This window comes from Clarias gariepinus, chromosome 7 (assembly GCF_024256425.1).
Source record: "Clarias gariepinus isolate MV-2021 ecotype Netherlands chromosome 7, CGAR_prim_01v2, whole genome shotgun sequence".
Lineage (NCBI taxonomy): Eukaryota > Metazoa > Chordata > Actinopteri > Siluriformes > Clariidae > Clarias > Clarias gariepinus.
Window position 1 is genome coordinate 30032790 of NC_071106.1, and position 20064 is coordinate 30052853.

Below are 20064 nucleotides of genomic sequence, written 5' to 3' on the forward strand. Positions count from 1 at the left end.
TCCCAACCTTTCCAACTTAACGCTTTTACAAGCAGACATTTTTATTTTATGTCGCAGCGCTCCTGTAAAAGCATAAAAAAGAAAATCTGTCCCTTTGAAGGTCTGTCCTTACTTTTTATCTTACCGATTTACCTGAGTGTTTTGGTCAGTGTGGGTGGGAACATGGTCACCTGATCAGCTGCAGTCCAGTAGCATGGCTAGTCAGGTGGGTGGGAGCTAGATTGCAAAGCAGAGTCCCAATAAAGACGTGACCTTGTCCTGTCAGGCATTTTCCAAAACTAAGCTAAGCTTCCAGTTCTTTTAACAGCAGTTGTGTAAACAGGCCTTCAGGACAGTTAGTTTTTTTTAACGAGCATGGCTGTTGTGTTTTTGTAGACCACAGTGGACTTGGACCGAGACGAAGGCGAGGAACTGGAGGAGAACATGGAGCAATTCGACGATAGCAGTTCAAGTCCTTCAGGGACATTGAGGAACTACCCTCTCACCTGCAAAGTGCTCTATTCCTACAAGGTAACTCAATACACACACACACACGTGTGCTGTTATGCTCTGGATATTGTTCCAGTGCGGTTTTTAACACGCCCTTGTCGACTTTCCGTTTCACCCAGGGCTTAACTGCAGTTACAGTCGTACTGTAGGATTGATTTCAAAATCATTGCAGCTCAAACTAAATTTGTTAATCGACCCATTGTAGGGCCGCATGATAGAATTTCTGTAGATTGCAGGAGGTGTTCTCATCTAACATAATTTCTCTTTCAGAACAGGAGAAAAGCTGTGTAAAAGTTCACATTGGCAACTCATAAAAAAATGTGTATATATAATGTAAAAGAAATGTTCAATACCAATAGCTAAAAGATGTATTTCGCAATCCTAAAAAGTATTTTTCAAAAACTATATTCTGAAGAATTTACTCTCCGTGAACTGTGAGAAAGCCTGTTGTAGATGCGACACGGATGCACTTGTGCATTTCCAAGTCATGAGGAGTAACCAACAAGGTTTTTTTTTTTTTTTTTTCGTATGTAAGGATAATATAACATATAACACACTTAGCTCCGCATAACCCTTTCTGTCTCTTTTGCTTTCTTTCTTTCTTACTTAGGCATCTCAGCCAGACGAGCTGACTATTGATGAGCATGAGGTGTTGGAGGTCATAGAGGATGGAGACATGGAAGACTGGGTTAAGGTAAACACTCTTCAGATTATCAGAGACAAGATACAGTGATGTGAGATACAGTTACCATCTTAGTTTTAAGAAACATCATCTGAGCATGCAGATTCATATGAACATGTGATATTAATTACATTACACACCACTATCAGAACTGCTGTGATTGTATATTAAACAGTCAGAGCAGAGAATTCACTGTGATACTGTGAAATTACACTATATAACTCAAGTTAATTGATTACTTTACAGTTTGAGATTTGGTGGTCAGTATTTTTGCATCTGTGGTCAATGCAGGCACGAAATAAGGCGGGCCATGTGGGCTATGTACCTGAAAAGTACTTGCAGTTCCCCTCCTCCAACAGCATACTGAGCATGCTCCAGTCACTCACAGCTTTGGACTCACGCTCGCACACGTCAAGCAATTCCACTGACCCTGAGCTGGCCTCAGGCAGCATCAACGGTGATGCCAGTAGTAAGTGTCTATTGCACACACACACAAACATTCCCATTGTTGTCAATTTTTTATGTGAATTACAATTGCAAAGAAAGCGTAAATATGATAGTCGTTAGTGTTGCAGTATAAAAAGTGAGTAGGAACTTCCAGAGAACAAATTGAGAGGAAAAATGTAGAAAAAAATCTAAATGTGCATTTTCTATGGACATGGTTTAAACATAATTAGTAGGGCCAGAGTGACGTAATAATTTTTTGGCAACATTCCCAGGTAATTGGATAATTGGTTAGAAAAATATTGCAGAAATTGCATGTTTATTTCCTTAACCCTACGTTCATATTATCATATGCAAAGTCACTTGTGTGGTCTGTGGAGATGTTAATGATAAATTATTAATTCATTAACTTATAATAATTGCAATACGCAATATATCACAATTGTAAAAATTGGGCTTAGCAGGCAAAGTGTTCAAGGTTGTTAATCTAACCTCCAAATTCCCCAGATCTCAGTCCGATCAAGCATCCATAGAATGTGCTGGACAAACAAATCTGATGCATGGAGGCTTTACATTGTAAAGAATTATGTGAAGTAATTAAAGAATCTGCTGCTAATGTTTTGGTGACAGATACCACAGCACACCTTCAGAGGTCTTGTAGAGTCATGTCTTGAGGGGTCAAAGCTGTTTTAATGTAATAAGGGAAATTTACTCAATATTGGGCATAAGATTTAAAAAATGTAAGATTTTGATGTGTTGGCTAATTATAATGATATTTCAAAGCAATTAATCACAATGTAAATAATGCACTATTCAGTATTAAAAATGTTTGTTTAATGATCTGTATGTTTGGCAACTAGCTAAACATAGTTATAGGTTTGTTCTCCAAACAGTAAATAGGAACTTAAGCTAAATTGTGAGAACAGAAGAAATGTCAAGAATTGGACGAAGAATCACTTGAGTCAATTGTTTGGATTTGTTACTTTAATGCACCTTAACTAACCTGCAAGAGAATTGTTGCTTATCAACACAACTAATAAAGAAATAACAGTTCCATGCTGAACAAATACTGTACATAATCACATACAGTAGTAGATCAGACTTCCATGGGAATGTGTAACTGTATTTAGATTTCCTCATCATGGTATATGATAATATGGGTATATTGCTATACCCAATGCCTTGTAATTCTTTGTTCACTCTATCTCACTCTCTCTTAGTGAGTTTTGCAAAGGCCATATACGACTATGAGGGCCAGACGGACGATGAGCTGTCCTTCCCAGAGGGCGCAGTTATCCGGATCCTTAATAAAGACAATCAGGAGGACGATGGATTCTGGGAAGGAGAGTTTAACGGACGAGTGGGTGTCTTTCCATCCGTCCTGGTGGAAGATCTGACTGCAGAAAATGGAGACACGCACTGGGCTTTAGATGCTCAGGTAGGGCAGCTGTGTAACTGTGAACTGAAGCCTTTATGATGTCATAGCAAATTTGTTCCCATTTTCATAACCGTCTGTGAATTTTCTGCTGTTTTAACCTCCCAATTTATAGGATAGCTTTTTCCTGTTCTCTGCTTTCCTTGCACATGACCCAGACACACGTACACACCCTGTCCAGCAGTGCTCAAAAATGCTCCAGATAAACTGGGCATGCCCTTTTCCTGTCTGCCTCCAATGCCCAATATGTGTGGGGGCTTGTTGGAGCAGACGTGCCTGTTTCCTTCCTGCAATTATCCTTGCGCTAAGACGGCTTTTAAAAAATCCCACATCTAAAACATAATGACAGATACTTCCGTCATCATCAGTATTCTCTGATTAAAATCTGAAAGCCAGAAATTAAGGGTGGCTAAGTTAATAAAATGTTTTGGAATCTCCTTTACCTCGCCACTGAATAAATTTTGCTATTTAATTTTACACTCAGCTATGGACGTGTTATAGTGAAGGCAATAGCATGAAGCATCAGGATAATAACTTAATGATATAACGCCCTAATCTAGTACTGACCTGGTGTGTTTCAGACCACATACTATCATGTACACGATACCATATGGTCATGCGATCATGGGCAACCAAGCCTCACCCATTCCCCCAGTGGCCAAAAGCCAGCCCATCTGGTCTGATCCCACAGAAAAGCTAGTGCAGCACAAATCGCCAAAAAAGTCAGTGCTAGCCACGGCATGCTCAGGGTCCAGCAGGCAAAGAGCTACCATCCTTGCCTCCACACCACACAGATCCCAATCCAATTGAGCATCCATGGGATGAACTGGACAAACAAATTTGATCCACAGAGCTAAAACCACAGCACATAAAGGATCCACTGCCAACATCCTGATGCCAAACACCACAGCACACCCCCAGAGGTCTTGTGGAGTCATGCCCAGAGGGGCCAGACCTGCCTGCATCACAAGGGGAATTTACAAAATATTGGGCTTCATGTTATTTTCTTTTCTTTTCTTTTCTTTTCTAGAAAAAAAAAAAATAATCTTTTTTTTTTTTTGGTGAAGCTGCTTTGAGACAATGACCATTGTTAAAAGCGCTATATAAATAAAATTGAATTGAATTGAATGTTTTGTATTATAAAAATATATCCCTTCTCTATTCTACAGATATCATCGTGTGTGAAACTACAGTCGTCTTTGCCTCCTTTGCCACTCTATGATCAGCCTCCTTGCACTCTGGACTGTAGCCCTGCCCCCAACCTGCCTCGCTCACCGTCCGTCAACGGAGAGCACAAACAACCTGGCCTGCACAAAGCGCTGCCACACAGTAAGTGACACTATTCAAATTCAGACCAGCCTTCTTCACTTGCTGTTTGCTTTTCTAGAACAAGCTTGCTTTTGACAGATTTCTAAACTTTTGCTTTTTGTCTTTAAGATCATAGTTCTGGCCTAAGTCCAGAAAGCCCAGGCTTTCCCCAGCCACCGAGATTCACACCTGATGGATCCGGCACTGGAAAACTGCGACCTGTACGTAACCCCTAGTTACACACTTCGACTTTTTTTTGCTGTTTACAATTCTACACGTAAAGAGAAAATACACCAATTATTTGCTTTAGAGCCTAATGGCAGTAAGTAATGCTGTAATCAAGCATCACATTAGCCATCTGTTGGGCCATCTGTGAAATTGTGAGACCTTTTTGTTTTTCTTTGTTTAAATCCACACATTATTTTGTATATACAATAGTGCTCTGTGGAACGAGTGTGTCATGCTTTTTTTCTTGTCATCCTTGAAAGCATAGAACAGTATATGTGCTGCCCTTATAAAATCCCATGATGAATTAGTATGAATATTCAAATTGTCTTAAGTAATACCAAATACCATGATGTACTACTGCTTTTTAAAGACGATGCTTTGTGCAAGACATGTGCAAAATGTTTTGGACATAATTTCACTTGCTTATGTACTGTAACATGTAATAACAAATGTAAAAACAAAAATCACATCAAAATGGCATGATACTATCTTATTCACCTTTCTACCGTTAAGATTTGTAGAAAGAAAGGAAAAATGTTATAGTAATAAAATGCATAAGTGCCATTATATTATTAAAATGTGCAATATAATTGAAATGTATAATCATTATTAATATTAATACCAGACTGTAGAATGAGCGCTGCTTGTTTTACTGCCCATTTCTCAGGTCCGTGCGGCTCCGCCTCCTCCAAAACAACACTCTCGCAGACAAGTGGACAAAACCGAGGAAGTAGAGATCACGCTGGTGTAACAGCTGCCGCACTTTTCTACGGAGGACTCATACGTATACATTTGACCTCAAACTTCTCCTACTGGCTTCAAAGGGGTGTAAGCACACCCTTCCAGCACTCTGACCGAGGTGGACTGCATTTTAAAGACTCCTCCCTGCTAATCCTGAAAAAAAAGAAAAGATCTTATGGCGTCACAGACTGTTTGGTGCCTTTTAACCCTATTCATGCCAAAACTAATCCTTGTATTTGTACTAGTAGAGTCAAAAAATTGTGGCATTACCAGTTAGAAGGTTGTGCTCTACAAATTCAAGATGGCGGAAAAAATATAAAGAGTAATAAAGCCTGGTTGGTTAACTTGCACATGTACCTATCCAACAGGCTCATCAATAGCAGAAAATGCAATATCAGGAGGTGATCAAAGGATTCGCGGGGGCATTTTTGGTGTACAGTGGGTGTGGGTGATTAAGTTTGCCCCGTCTTCAGCCACGTCTAGTCCTATCATACGTATTTAATGTTGTATTAGTACAGTACATTACTGTTGTCATAGAAATGTTCAGAATATGTGCAACATTTCTTCATATATTGTAACTGAGTGGATGCTTTTTAAAATGTAAAAATGAGGACAAAGACAGTTGTGTATGAAAGGGTAAAACGGCGAGGTAGGAAGGGCGATGGGGATTGCAAGATAATGAAGGCTGGATCCTCCATTTTCTTTTTCCTCTCCCATCGCTCATCTACCCAAACACATTACTCCTCCATACTGTGTTAAAAGTACTAATTACATCAATATTTGCATTTTCTTAGCTTGTCCTTAAGAAGACTGCCGTTTGTACGTATTAACTAATATTTAGTCGTCGAAAGGAAGACAGAGAATGCAGGTTTTTCAGCGTCATCCCTGGGAGCGAGCCCTTGGGCCGTTGCTTTAGTGTGCAGTTTAATTTGTTTGCAAATGCCAATCAATATTTGAGCATTATTTAAAGGACTTAATTTTTCTGCCTAATTCTTATCTTGCTCGCTCATCACAATAGCCTAGGCTCAATCTAATGGAGTTTGTTGGCAGACGGGTCCCGGTCATTTCATAGTAATTAGCATCCTAAATGCTTTTCCTTTGTACAATGGGCAGCTATTGTTTTTTCCTACAGTAAATACAAGGGCAGTTCATATAAAACCGGGGAATTTTTCTTCTGAATAAAGGTATAGAATCTATTGATATTTTATTGGAGACTTCAAGCACAGTAAAGTGATGAGACTCTGTTGTTTTGAATGTTAATGTTAAAACATTTTAAAGAAGTGCGAACAGCCCATGATTGATGGCCGAGGTGGCACAGAGCCCACTGCAGTCAATCCTGTAAATGTTCAGCAAGTAAAACGTCCGATCCTTGAAAATTTACAGATGACTTGATCCCAACAAAGAGATACATCTGTCTGTGATTGTGTGGAAATTTTCGCACAATCATTTACGAACACCACTTGCACATTACAGGAACTCGGCTAGCAGTCTCCAATACAGTGTTGACCTCGCTCCAAGACATTTCCTCCAGTGTTGCAAATATGAACAAGGCAATCTGACCATGGTTCTGGCATACTAAGAGAACTTTCTATCTTGATGGTATTGAAGCACTAATGAAACACTGGGATAAGTGCATTAGTATATTAAAGGATTAGAGGATTATATACAAAAAAGAAGCTCATTTTTAAACTCATAACTGTGTTTTGTTATTCTGCACAATCAAGAGTCCCGGTTTGACTTGAACACCCTTTGTAGTATTGTAATGCTAAAAAATAAGAATAATAATCTTTAATTTATCAACACAATTAGTCAACGCCGGTTTCATTTTGAATGACTGAATTCCTGTTATTTATATTATTATTAATACTATCATCCTCCCATTTCTTTGCTATATTTTAAACTAGGCATGTGCTGAATTATTTTTTTAATCCAATAACATTTGACTAACCTGAGTTACTGCAAATGTATGACATAAAAAGATTTTGTCCGTTATGTTTTTCAGACTCTCTCATGGGGAAAAAGCATTTTTACAGCATCACAATTCATAGAAGGCATTTATTTAAATCCTTGTTTGGAAAGTCGGAAGAAGTAAATGACATTTAATTTACTTTTAAAAATTTCTTGGCCTGTAGTTAGTTCTACTAGTTGGCTGACAGTATGCGCTAACATGACAGGAGTTCTGAAAGAATTTTGAATTTATATACATGTATACAGTATCTGCAATTTTCACAGCTAAAACCAGTTAGCTGGCTAAACATTACCTGACCTGAAGGGAAGTTTGCAAATAATGTACCAGCTACCTAGTATTAGCTGTAAATCTTGAAATCTCTGAATATTTACAGCTAATACTAGTTAGCTGCTACAATACGCGCTAAGCTGACATTAGTTCTGAGAGAATTTAAAATTAATATCCATAGATATTCACAATATTTACAGCTAACACTATTAGGCTGATACAATATGTGTTAACCAAACAGTCTGAGAGGATTTTGAATTCATATTCATAAATATTCACATCATTTACAGCTAATCCTAGTTAGCTGGTATAATATATGCTAACCTGACAGAGTTCTGAGAGGATTTATTTATATTCATAAATATTCAAAATATTTATGGCACAATATTTAGATGGCTAAACATTACCTGACCTGACAGGAAGTCTGACAGGATTACACAATATTTACAGCTAATACTAGTTATCTCTTACAGAATGTGCTAACCTTAACAGGAGTTTAGAGAGGATGTTTTTATCCTTATGTCACAATATTTATCTGGTTATGAGCTAACCTGAGAGGATTTCTGCAATAATTGTGAAGTTATATACAGTAGGTTTAAATATTTTCAGGAATCTATCTATAGCTTCCTGGTAAAATATGCTAATGTGTCTGGAGGTCTAAGAAAGCTTTCCCTTTTTGAGTGCAATTATAAAAAATATGGAGAATTAGGCATGGATTCAGAAACATCATGTTCCTAGAGAGTGACCTGCATATAGAATTTCTACCTTCTAAACAAATAAAATTTATCACCTAGTGATGTTTGGCATTTGTCCAAGGTATCAGCACATGCCTGTGTTTAATGATATAGATATCTCAGCACTTTGCCAAAGCTGTAATGCTTTGTCTTTAACTTTTATGTCTGCATCCCATTAAAGGACCCTTGTGTAGCATAGCTGCCTAAATGTGTGTTTTTGTTTAGTGTTTTTTCCTACATTCAGTGTTTTATACCCAAATTGTTTCATATGATAAAGAATACAGATCAGTTATTTATTCTCTTCCTCAAGGAGTAAGAAATGACTCATTTTCAAGATATAGCGTTACGGTTGTTAATAATTATAAATAATGTCACCTTAAGTATAGTAAATAATGTCACCTTAAAAATGGTGCTTGTAAAGAATTTGAGGGGGGTATTTGTATGTATGTGTTTTGGGCATTTTTTTTCTTTTAATAGAGTGGACGAAATTGGCATATATGCCCTTACGTCAAGTCTTTTTGTTGCAGCCTGTTTTCTTGTTGATCTCATTGAGATCTTTAAGATGTTATCAAACTTGTTTTGAAGTTTATGGCCCATCCCCTCAAAAAGCTCCTCTGAGACTTTTTTTTTTTTCTTACTTTACCAGAGCCCTTTTTTCATATGTTTATTTTCTGCAAAAACTTCATACACATGCTTATCATTATTTTTTTAAATGCCTTTGTTTTATTTTATTTGAAAGACACTGCTAGAAAAAGATGGTGAAATAACATAGGACTGTTGCTGCAGTGTATGTATCAGAGAACTGGTTAAGACATTTCTTTTTGCATATCATTAGCTGTAAAGTAATTTGTATTTATTGTGTACAAATGTTAAATAAAAAAATTAGAAAATGATCTCTGGTTTCTTGTACTGTGTGTGTGTGTGTGTGTGTGTGTGTGTATATACACTGTATATTATTTTCACTATAATGCGTCTGCGCAATAATACCAATGTCTGCGTGCAATCTGCTTCTAAAGCAGTATGACAATAAACCAGTTAACATTCAAAATTCTAGGATGTTTTTTAAATCATAACGTTTTCTAATTTACAGTAAATATTTTTTGTTTAATTCTTTACTGTATAAAACGGCAATTACAAAGATAGAACCTCTTTGATGCTCACAAATAATACACGTTTGTTACTAATTTGGGAAAGAGAAAAGATAACTTTAAAGAAAAACTGTGGAAAGGTGCTTCCGTCCTGAGGATAGTCTTGGCGGATCAGAAAAAACACTGCATGGAGAATAACACAAGCTCAGAATCGAACAAGGGACCCTGAAACAGTAAAAAAAAAAATAATAAATCTGCCTGTGAATATGATATCAGTTGAGATGAACTTAAGTGATGTAGCAGATGTTTTCAGAGCTGGAATTCCTACACCATGCTGACACCATACTGACATTTTTACCTCCGATTTGTTTTTTTCTATTATTGTACTGTTTTTGGGGGGACATAGTGTTGGGATTCTTAAAAAATGGTGCAAATACAGGTCGAGTTTTATTTTATGTTAACATCAAATAAAAGAATAAAGAAAAAGTGTGATCTCTGTGACTTTCATTTTGGCATGAATGTTTACCAGTTTAAGTATTTTAGAAACTGCTAATCTCTTGCTATTTTCATACCACATTCTTTGGAGATTACACAGAATTCTTAAAAAAAAAAAAAAAAAAAAGGAAAGTTATGGGTTGAAAGAGATCAGAGGTAAATGGCCTGATTGATTTGAGCTGGTTTGATACCGAGTAAACTCTACACTGTAAAATTACTAATTGTTTACAAAAATCCAGTGTATTTTTTAAAAACTTTAAGATATACTGTGCATATTTTTTTCTATGACTTTTACAGGTCTGCCAAACTTTTTCATGACTGTAATTAAAGAAATATCATTGCTATTTTTAAACCCCCTGGATTACTGTATTACTTGTGTTCTTGAAATGCTTTGTCTTGTTGAAACATTTGCCATGACCAAAATCACACTTTTCTTCATTCTGAAGTTGCAATTATTTCTCAATTAATTAATTAAAGACCTGTATCTGCATGCTTTTTTGCACTCTGTCACATGATCAGCTGCTTTGATTTGCAGTCATACAGGTGTTCCTAGTAAAATGTTCATTCATTTCTCTAAAATATCAGGACAAAACAAATTGTTCCCAGGAACTGAAGGAGGGGCTTCAGAGTTATAGCAGCAGCTTCCTTCCATCTCTCTTTTACCCAGTCCATATTTTCAGTCCAGGGTGTAACATGAAAACATCTCCCTGTATCATTTTTTTTTAATAGGTTGCTGGATCGATGCTTCAACAGATATAAAATGGCTTGTGTGAAAATTTACTTGTGTTCCAACCCTTATGGTATGTGCTTTTTCTTCTTCTGTTTGGTTATGAATAGAGTCATTATATACAAATTATACACTATAGTGTGATATAGGTTTTCTGCTTTATGTTACCCTAAAGAATACATTTTTATGTTGCATATACTCAGTTTTATTTATGTTTAGTTTGTAGACATAAATGATCAGGACTCTTTAATATTTTACCTGTGTTTCAGACTCCATGACAGAAAGAAAGCTGCTGAGAGAGCATACGTTCCCAAAAATAAGGGACCACTGCAGACGTACTCATGGAATAGATTTCAGGGCAAGTTTTCATTTTTGTGCACCTTTTCTTTTCCTTTGATTTAAACTGGCTTTCTTGTGTGTTGTTTTACAAGTAACTATGTACATTTAAACCTTACATTGCGAGCATAATTCGTTCTGGTGATTCATTCCCCATCCCAAATTTTTATGTAAAAATAATTAATACAAAATATAAAGTAAAAATAAAACAAATTAACCTGCACTTTATCTTTGAAAAGAAGCATGGTTGTAGTGATCGAAACCAGATGGAGGATAGAATGAGAAAGAGGACCACTGTGTAGGATGACTTTTTCTCTCTCTCACACACACACACACACACACACACACACACACACCAGTTTACCCATAGAGATTCTCACACATACCAAACACAAAATAAAAAATGCTTTACACACACTTGTGGTCACAATGTTATAGTGAACAGTACACGCGCACATGGTTGTTGACTATGCGAGTGACGCACACGCACTATGACCGAGCATGAGAGACGATTATGCACAATACTGCTCGTATTTCAAGACCCTGCTCATTTAACAACTTTAAATTTATTTGACATTTTTGCTCGTCTTGCGAAACACTTGCAGACCAAGGCACTCGCAATCCAAGGTTCAACTGTATAACTAAAAGCATGAATAAATGACTGATCTTGACCGCATTTTTCCCTGGAAGCGTCTTGTTTGTTTTTTTAATGAGAACAGGGTCCAATTCTGTCCACTCATTTATGCTTTTTAATTATTAAAGTCAAACAGAGTCTGTCTGATGCCACACTGATATTGTTTAAGCACCATATGTTGCTTAATGCAAACAAATAAAGATAAACATCATATGAAGGAGAAGGATCATGTGTTGTCATGATTTAACTCAGGATTCAGTTAGAGTAAGGTTATAGTAATAATAATGGTCTGTTTTGTGCAGGTTATTGACCCTTATGAAGAAACGAACCCAGATAAGTGGCCAACACAGCAGGTGCGATTGCAATTAATCGAGGAGTGTCGGAAGAATTCGCTGGGCCCTTTCTTTGTGGTAATGTGCACTTAAGTGTCATTTCCAACTGTATATTTATATCCATTCATGTACATGGATGTGTGTTAAGTCAAGCAAGTAGACATTCCTAGATGGTAAGTCCTGGTTCTAAAGAAACACTTTCAAAATGAGCATTAGTAAATTAATATTACTAAGTGTTGCAGCATTGTATTTAAGGAACTGCAGTTACTTTTTTTTTTTTACTTATCAATCTAGTCGGAAAAAAGGTAGAACATGTACCATCTGGATAATGTAAGATGGTCAACAAGCATAATGTGCTAAAAGCAAATTGTTCGAAGCTGTTCCTGGAAAACATTTGTGTTTTCTGTACAAATACTGTATTTTCCAGACTATAATTTGCAGTAAGATGACTGGCCATGAGACTTACAATGTGAAGCGACCTATAAACAGTACTGTATATGAATTGACTGTCATTTTGTCACTAGATGGCGCTTTCGGCACTCATGACTCAATTGAAAATAACATTGTCATGCCGAAGAAGTTTACATTCACACTAGACTTTAACTCTCATCTAAGAAATCACACTTTACAATGGTACTAGCCTGCTGTGGAGGCAGCACAAAATTGCTACCAATTGTCATTTTTAAAAGTAAATGCCAAAAGCTAAATTACCCCCTTTTGTTGTTGTGACTGTAAACAAGAAATGGTGGATAGATGAAGGAATGATGACGAAAGTCTAAGCTTGCAACCAAAGCCATAAGGTTGATGTCTGCTGTGAACTCCAGAAACATTATATGGCCAAATGTATATGGACCATGCCATCACACACAGTAAATTTTAGAATGTGGCTTTAGGGATTTGTACTCACTGAGATACAGAAGCATTTCTGCAGTTGAAATCTCGAAGGCCTGCTGAACAGTGGTCAAGTTCATCCCAAAGGTGATCAGTTGGGTTGAGATAAAGCCTGTGTACAGGCCACTCAAGTTCTTACACATCATCAACCTTGACAAACCGTGTATTCATGAAGCTCATTTGTGCACAAGGGCATCGTCATTCTGGAGCAGGTTTGGCAAAACCCACATATGAATGTGATGGACAAGTGTCCACATACTGTAACTTTGTACATATATAGTTACTCTTTATTAGTAATTCATCAGGACTGCATATATACCAGACTATAATACTGCATTTCAGCAGTTTGATATATGTCTGAATGATCTTCAGTTCTTGTGTCTGTAATTTTCAGAGCCTGGTGGGGGCACAATATGGTGCTCCATGTTTCCCAGAGCAGGTGGAGCTTTCTGAGTTCCTCACAGTGATGCGGGTTTGCCAGGAGATGGGATTCAGCACTGAAGTCCTAGAGAAATGCTACAGAAGGGATGAGAACACAATACCCCCATCGTTCTGCCTGCTCAGTCAACATGAGCATCGTAAATATAAATCCCAGGTAAAAGTACAGAGTATTGTACAATGGTAGAGAGATGATGTGGTTCTTAGTTTTACCTTTAATTAGTTACTGATCAATTTCTTCATTTCTTGCCCTTTTGATGTCCCTAGCCAGGGCAAAAGATTGACAAGAATGGTTGGGATGATGGACTTGCAAAAGTAAGGAAGATCCTAAATCATGTTATCCCTCAGTGTGTTCTAGAGAGCAGCATTGAGCAAGAAAATGCTCAGAAATATTTTAGATCAGGTAAGGATGTTTTCACAGCATTTTATTTTCCTAGATGTTTTTTTTTTTTTTTTTGAATTTTGGAATGCAAGGACAGCTGAAAATTTTTTCATACTTTCAGGGCTTGAGAATGACCTCCGTTTTGCACTGGATGGCCAATCTGGTGCCGATATCAAAAGGTGTCTTTGTTATGTTTATAAAACTGAAAATAAGGCTGACCAGAGGAAGAAAAGGAATGAACCACATTCAGAGAACCAAGATCAATTGCTCCGACTGTCAAAGCTCTGTGATCATTTTCTACCAAACCTGGTTAGAACCCACCAGGCCCTGATATACACCAACACAAACCATGTGAGTGAGTGCGACAATAAACAGAGTTATGCTGAGGAGCTGTGCCACCAGCTTTATTCAGATCTTATAGGTCTGATAGACCAATCTGTTGTACAGGAGAGAGATCGAATCCATGATTCTTTCTCACAGCAAAGAAATCTTTGTCACATCCTTTCCACACGATACAGAATTGCCCGTCTAGAGGTCAACCACATAAAAGCTTACTTGGACCAAGACACAGAATTTCCATTTATACTAATTGGTGGGCCGTGTACAGGAAAAAGTGTACTTTTGGCCTACTGTGCAAGTCAGGTATTTAGATTTTTAGTTTTATTGGTTTTAATTATATAGAATTTGTTCATGTTTTGTGTACACACACTATAATTAATATTATAACTTTGTCTTTCAGATTCAAACATGGGTGAAGGACCAGAACCCTGTGGTTATTACATACTTTGTAGATTTTAATAGCTCTTTGAAGCAAATTCTCAGTTCGCTGTGCCAGCAACTTGCTTCATACCAAAGTCAACAGATCAACACCTGTCTCAAAGACATCTCTGAATTGACAAAAACGTTCACCAACCTCCTAAACATTAATTCACACTCTGCAAACCATCTCATCCTCATTATAGATGGGCTTGACCAAATACCTGATACACACAGACCCTTGGACATAACCTGGCTGCCCAAGAAATTACCTTCTAATGTTAAGCTCCTAATCTCCTCTACACCAACAAAGTCTGGGTTTCTCTCTGCTATAAAGACACATTACCCAGAATCCTCACTGTTTTTTGACCTTCAGCCTGTAAATAGTAAGAGCTGCAACCAGATGCTGGCAAATCTCCTTTTGGCATGTAAAAGAAAGATAACATCAGGTCAACAGATGTACATAAATCAAGCTTTTAAAAAATGTGATCTCCCATTGTATGTGGAACTTCTCTACAGTCAGGTCTGTGACTGGGGTTCAGATGTAGACATCACACCCGACATGGTTGTCCCAGGGGTTCACACAAATATTAATCGTTTTTTTGACCACCTCCAGGAAAAACATGGAAAAGTAATAGTTGCCAAAAGCCTAGAATATCTTACCTTGTCTAGGTTTGGTTTGACAGAGGCTGAACTGACTGATGTTCTATCTTGTGATGATGAGGTTCTACTATCATTCCTTCCAGCAATGGACAATGCACCATATAGATTAAGAGTTCCTGAGGTTGCGGTAGAGAGGTTACTGTTAGACCTGAGAGGGTTTCTGAAGTCACAAAACATATTAGGCAAGCAAACTCTGTTCTGGGTCAGCAGACACTTTATCTTAGTCATTAATAAGAGGTACCTGGGCTTAGCCAATCAACAGAAAATCCACTCTTTTATAGCAAGTTATTTCAGTGGACGGTGGGCATGCGGCATTGCTAAGCCATTGCTCATTGCTTCAAGTCCTAGCCAAAATGCCACACCAGTAAAGATTTATGCTGACAGGCAAGTTCCTGGTCAACCATGGACATTTCAGCCTGTTATGTCTAACGTGACTATGTTTGGTTCAACTGAGTGTGCACATCCTAATCTAAGGAAATTGCAGGAACTGCCTTTCCACTTACTGGAGAGTGAAAATATTGAGGAGCTTGTTAAAGTGATGATGTCACAAGAGTTCCTTAACGCAATGTTCTGTCCAATGTTAGCAGATGACTTAATATTCTGGCTAGAAACGACATCTCAAATTGTGTTTTCTAGCGAACTCAGGCTTTTAATTTCGATACTAAAAAGTTCAGCCTGTTTGCTAAAAAAAAGCCCTGCTGAACTGGATTTGGTAATGCAGTCCAAGCTCTTCCCCTTCTTTGATGTCTTTCCTAAATTAAAGGAATCTGTCAATCAGGCAGGACATGATGGTAGAATGGGAAGATTTGGGGTAAATATGGTGTTATGTCCCACACCATCTGTGCCTGCCATGCACTGGGAACTGCCAGCAGCTAAGGTGTCACCAATTACAAAAGCAGGTGTATCTCAGTCTGGCTGTGTGCTAATAATTCAGAGCAATGGATCTGCTTGGGTCTGGAATGGAAGTAATTCAGAAGGTTACAAAATCCCCTATTTAGCTGAACTACAGTTTACAGATGTCAAATGTTCTGCAAATGTATTTATTCTCTCCACAGAGAGCGGCACCCTCTTAGCACTGGACCTTAATGCTCCACTGTACCTCCAGCAACTTGAAATCAGACACACGGATCAAGCACCAAAGGGCATTGAGGGTGTATTGATGTCTAATGGCAAGACATTTGTACTCTTAAAAGAAAGCAATTATGTCAGTGTGTTTGATGAGGGGACAGAAATTGCACCAATCCTCTGCTCCAATGTCATAACATGCATGTCTTCTTATGATGGTCACATGATTTATTGCGGACAGATCGAGGGAACTGTCAGTATATTTGACTCCCATAGTGGTATTTTTTTGGCCTCATTTGTTTGTTCATTAGGCACAGCTTTGTGTGACCTCATCCTTCATAAGAACGAAGCAACAATAACATGTATTGACTGCTCAGGAAGCGTGTTTTTATGGGATCTCAAGGATATTTGCAAGCCTGTGTTTATTACAGTGAGGCTAAGCTGCAACAAGAAAGAGGTGTTAAATGTAGACCATGTAGAAAGTACTCTTCTCATCTGTAAAAGACAACAGGTTCAAGTAATTCAAGGACAGCTGCTAGCTGTTGAAGAGAATTTGAATGCACCTAGGGGTAAAACCTTTGTACAAGCAATTCTGGATAATGATGCACACTTCATCATTGCTTTGTTGGGAAACTGCCCATTTCTTTTGGTTTGGAATTGGGTCTCAGGTCAATGTTTGTTAAACCTTGACATTAGAAGTAGCCAAGCTTTCAAACTTGTAAAGTTCAGCGATACTTACCTCACAGCAGTGGCAAGCACAGGCATCATGAGTTGGGACATGGATCTCATTTCTGTAGCAGCCTCTACTCCGAAATCTGGTCAGAAAGTAGTGAAAATCATTGTAGAAACAGATGGGGAGCTCTTTTACACCACAGATGGATCTGAGCTGGTGTGGAAGTGGGCAATGTTGGGTGGGAAAGTGAAGAGCCACTTCCTTCATCATGGCCCTGTAGAGAGCTTGACTCTTTCAGCAGACAATGTTTACATGGTCACGTTTGCTTCTGGTGATATCTATGTTTGGAACACGAATACACATGAGAACATTCACCGAATCCATGGCAGCCAAGCATCCCGCATACTGATAACGCCAAAAGGTAGTTTTGCAGTGTCACTATCAGAAACAGGTCCATCAAAGGTTTGGAAGTTGTGCAATGGACATGTAATTTGTACCATTCGTCACCATCTCAAAGATGCTGTCATTACTCCAGAAAGCACTTTCCTTCTAGGAATCAATAAAGGGGATCTACTTGCTGTCAGTCTCTGGTCTGGTTATGTCAGCAAACGGTTCTCTTGTCCTGATTGGACAGATGTTGCTGCCTTCCACACTGTGTCAGACCATCCAGACTTTGTGATTATAATGACCAGTTCTGGAGCTTTGTACTCATGGAGACTAACAGAAGATACCATTTGTCACCAATTCCAGTTTCCAGAGCATTTTAAGTATCCACAGCAATTCTTTAAGCTCTCATCAGATGGACATTATGGCATCATGTCAGTAGATGGATCAAAGATAAACATTTTGGATGTTTGCCAAGGAAAACTGTGCTCTTTAAATGCTGAAGGACCAGTTTGCCACCCATTTGTAGACATTTTGGGTAAACATGCAGTATATATCTGTAGCCCATTAATAAGCTGTCAAAATGACTTTTGTGACCTCCATACCAAGCAGATCTTGGTTATTGTACGAATAACAGATGGGAAGATGGTGGGCAATTTCTACTTATGTAAGAATGCTACTGCTCTAACACCATCTGAGAACTTGCTTGTGTATATTGGCTTTGAGGATGGTGCTGTCGGAGTGTATGCCATTAATGACCCAGAAGTAGGTTGCACTAATGAGAATAGTAAATACCAGGGCACTGAACTCATGTGCCCGTTTGATGAACCTGTGGTTTGGTTGCCGTTGGCCAACCCTAATCTTACTTGGGCTGAATTATGCGTTTAATACATTTATCTTATTAACTATGTTAGACTTTTGAGAAATGCATGTGCCTGTATTTCATATGATAACATTTCGTCCTTTGAAGTAAATGTGTTTATAACATTTCAGATTGATTTTCTAATATAGCATGGCGATTCTTATCCACAGCCAACTGTAAATATGTGTCTCTTTGTTACCTATAGGATGGTGAAATGGGTAATGTTCCTAGGGGCCACTATAACATAATTTTTTATAACAATACATTTTGGATGGATGGATGGATGATTTATTTGTAAGTCAGTCAGTGACCTAGATGCATACAGTGCCATGGAATAAAGCATCAAGTGAAATAATATGTCCCGGTAATAAACTGACAGCCATAGCATAATCAAGCCATAGCAATAAAGATAGATAAGTACAAACTGATAAATGTAAACATAGTGTAAATGTTGAGAGACTGTGTATTTGTGGTATTGTGGTTGCATAAATTTTATGGCACCATTTCTGTGTGCCTACAATCATACTCAACATCTGGTGGATGAGTTATAAACACTGATGGCTGTGTGAAGACTGAAGAGTATATGAAGGACTGATCTTTCAAGAGCTGAATTTGTATTACTGACTGGTTTGACAGTAATGGAGAGGGTGGGAAGCATTACCCAGCAGCAACATAAGCAGCAGAATCAGTCTGTTCAGTCTGGTGGAATCTCCTGCCACACCCCAGGACACTGGTACTGATGGTTCATGCTGGAGGGATGCCAGTTTATAACACCTTCAACATAGAAATTTACAACAGATGATTATTAACACTGGGAAGCAATTTAGCATAGCCTATACATGTATTAACAGACAGTTTTATTTATCTGTGGATGTGAATTTAAAATCCTCAAACGTAATGTTTAGGTAATGTTTAGCCAGCTAACTGGTTTTATCTGTAAATATTGTATGCAATATTGATATTCAAAACATTAACATTTTAAGTGTATTGATAACTGATATTTTACGTGTTTGTTCCTTTTCATTTTAATGATTAATTTTGATACTTACATGAAAACCTAAAATTCAGTATCTCAGAAAATTTGAATATTACTTAAAACCAACTTTAAAAAAAGAAGAACAGTTGGACTACTAAAAAGTATGAACATGTACAACACTCAATGCCTGGTCAGAGCTCCCCTTGCATTAATTGTGCGGCGTGGCTCTTCTGCGTTGTTGGGTCTGGTGTCTCACATCTTCCTCTTCAGTAGTGAACCAACACCATCAGATGACGGGGCTCCCCAAACCACCACGGAGTGTGTAAACTGGACCTTTACACTGGACCTTAAGCAATTTGAATTATATGCTTCTCCTGTCTTTCTCCAGACTCTGGGACTTCCTGATTTTCCAATAAAATGATTTTACCATTATCTCTTAATAAGAATTGACTTTGGCCCATTGACCAACCGTTCAGTCTTTTTGTCCTTAGCCTGCCTCTCACATTGTTTCACATTGAATGCGACAGTTGTAGCCCATGTCCGGAATACACCTGTGCGTTGTGGCTCTTGATACTACAAGTCTCCAATATTGAACTTTTTCACAATATTCTAATTTTCTGAGAAACTGAATTTTGTGTTTTCATAATGAGAAATAAATGAATAAATATACATCTTTTTTCAAAGAAATAAACTTGGAATATCAATCAGTGGGTTATTAATCTATGTAATATATAAGTTTCACTAGTGGCCCCTCGTGTTAATGAACAATCAAAGGGGTGATCGTTTTTTTTGAAGTGGCTGGTCCTAAACTAACACCATTCCACCTGAGCTACGTAACACTATTGATCTAACTCTGTTTAAAGCAAAACGTAAGACTCATTTATTTAGAATGGCTTTTGATATTTTTAATTCCATGTGGGTTTTTTTTTATAATTATGATTACTGTATTTTTATTGTTATTTTATTGTCTTTTTTATGTTGTAAAGCACTTTGGTACAACTTAGGTTGCTGTAAGGTGCTATATAAATAAATGTTGATTGATTGATTTCACTTTTTGAATTGAGC

The 20064-nt window shown here is 37.7% G+C and overlaps 2 protein-coding genes across 2 annotated transcripts in view; both read left to right on the plus strand.

Moving 5' to 3' along the window:
• Positions 1-9190, plus strand: part of LOC128527762 (F-BAR and double SH3 domains protein 2-like) — a 105114-nt gene extending 95924 nt beyond the window's left edge. The window contains exons 14-20 of the mRNA XM_053500326.1: positions 376-510; positions 1100-1183; positions 1463-1640; positions 2836-3053; positions 4220-4379; positions 4488-4579; positions 5254-9190. Coding sequence (XP_053356301.1) covers positions 376-510; positions 1100-1183; positions 1463-1640; positions 2836-3053; positions 4220-4379; positions 4488-4579; positions 5254-5337 — 951 coding nt within the window. The 3' untranslated portion in view covers positions 5338-9190. The remainder of the gene's footprint in view (positions 1-375; positions 511-1099; positions 1184-1462; positions 1641-2835; positions 3054-4219; positions 4380-4487; positions 4580-5253) is intronic.
• Positions 9191-10583: 1393 nt separating this feature from the next.
• Positions 10584-18276, plus strand: LOC128527967 (NACHT and WD repeat domain-containing protein 2). The gene is made up of 7 exons (XM_053500652.1): positions 10584-10680; positions 10877-10965; positions 11880-11987; positions 13195-13395; positions 13506-13641; positions 13742-14262; positions 14360-18276. Exons 1-7 carry the CDS (start codon positions 10641-10643, stop codon positions 18047-18049), a joined length of 4785 nt encoding a protein of 1594 aa, XP_053356627.1. The 5' UTR covers positions 10584-10640; the 3' UTR covers positions 18050-18276.
• The last annotated feature ends 1788 nt before the right edge of the window (positions 18277-20064 follow it).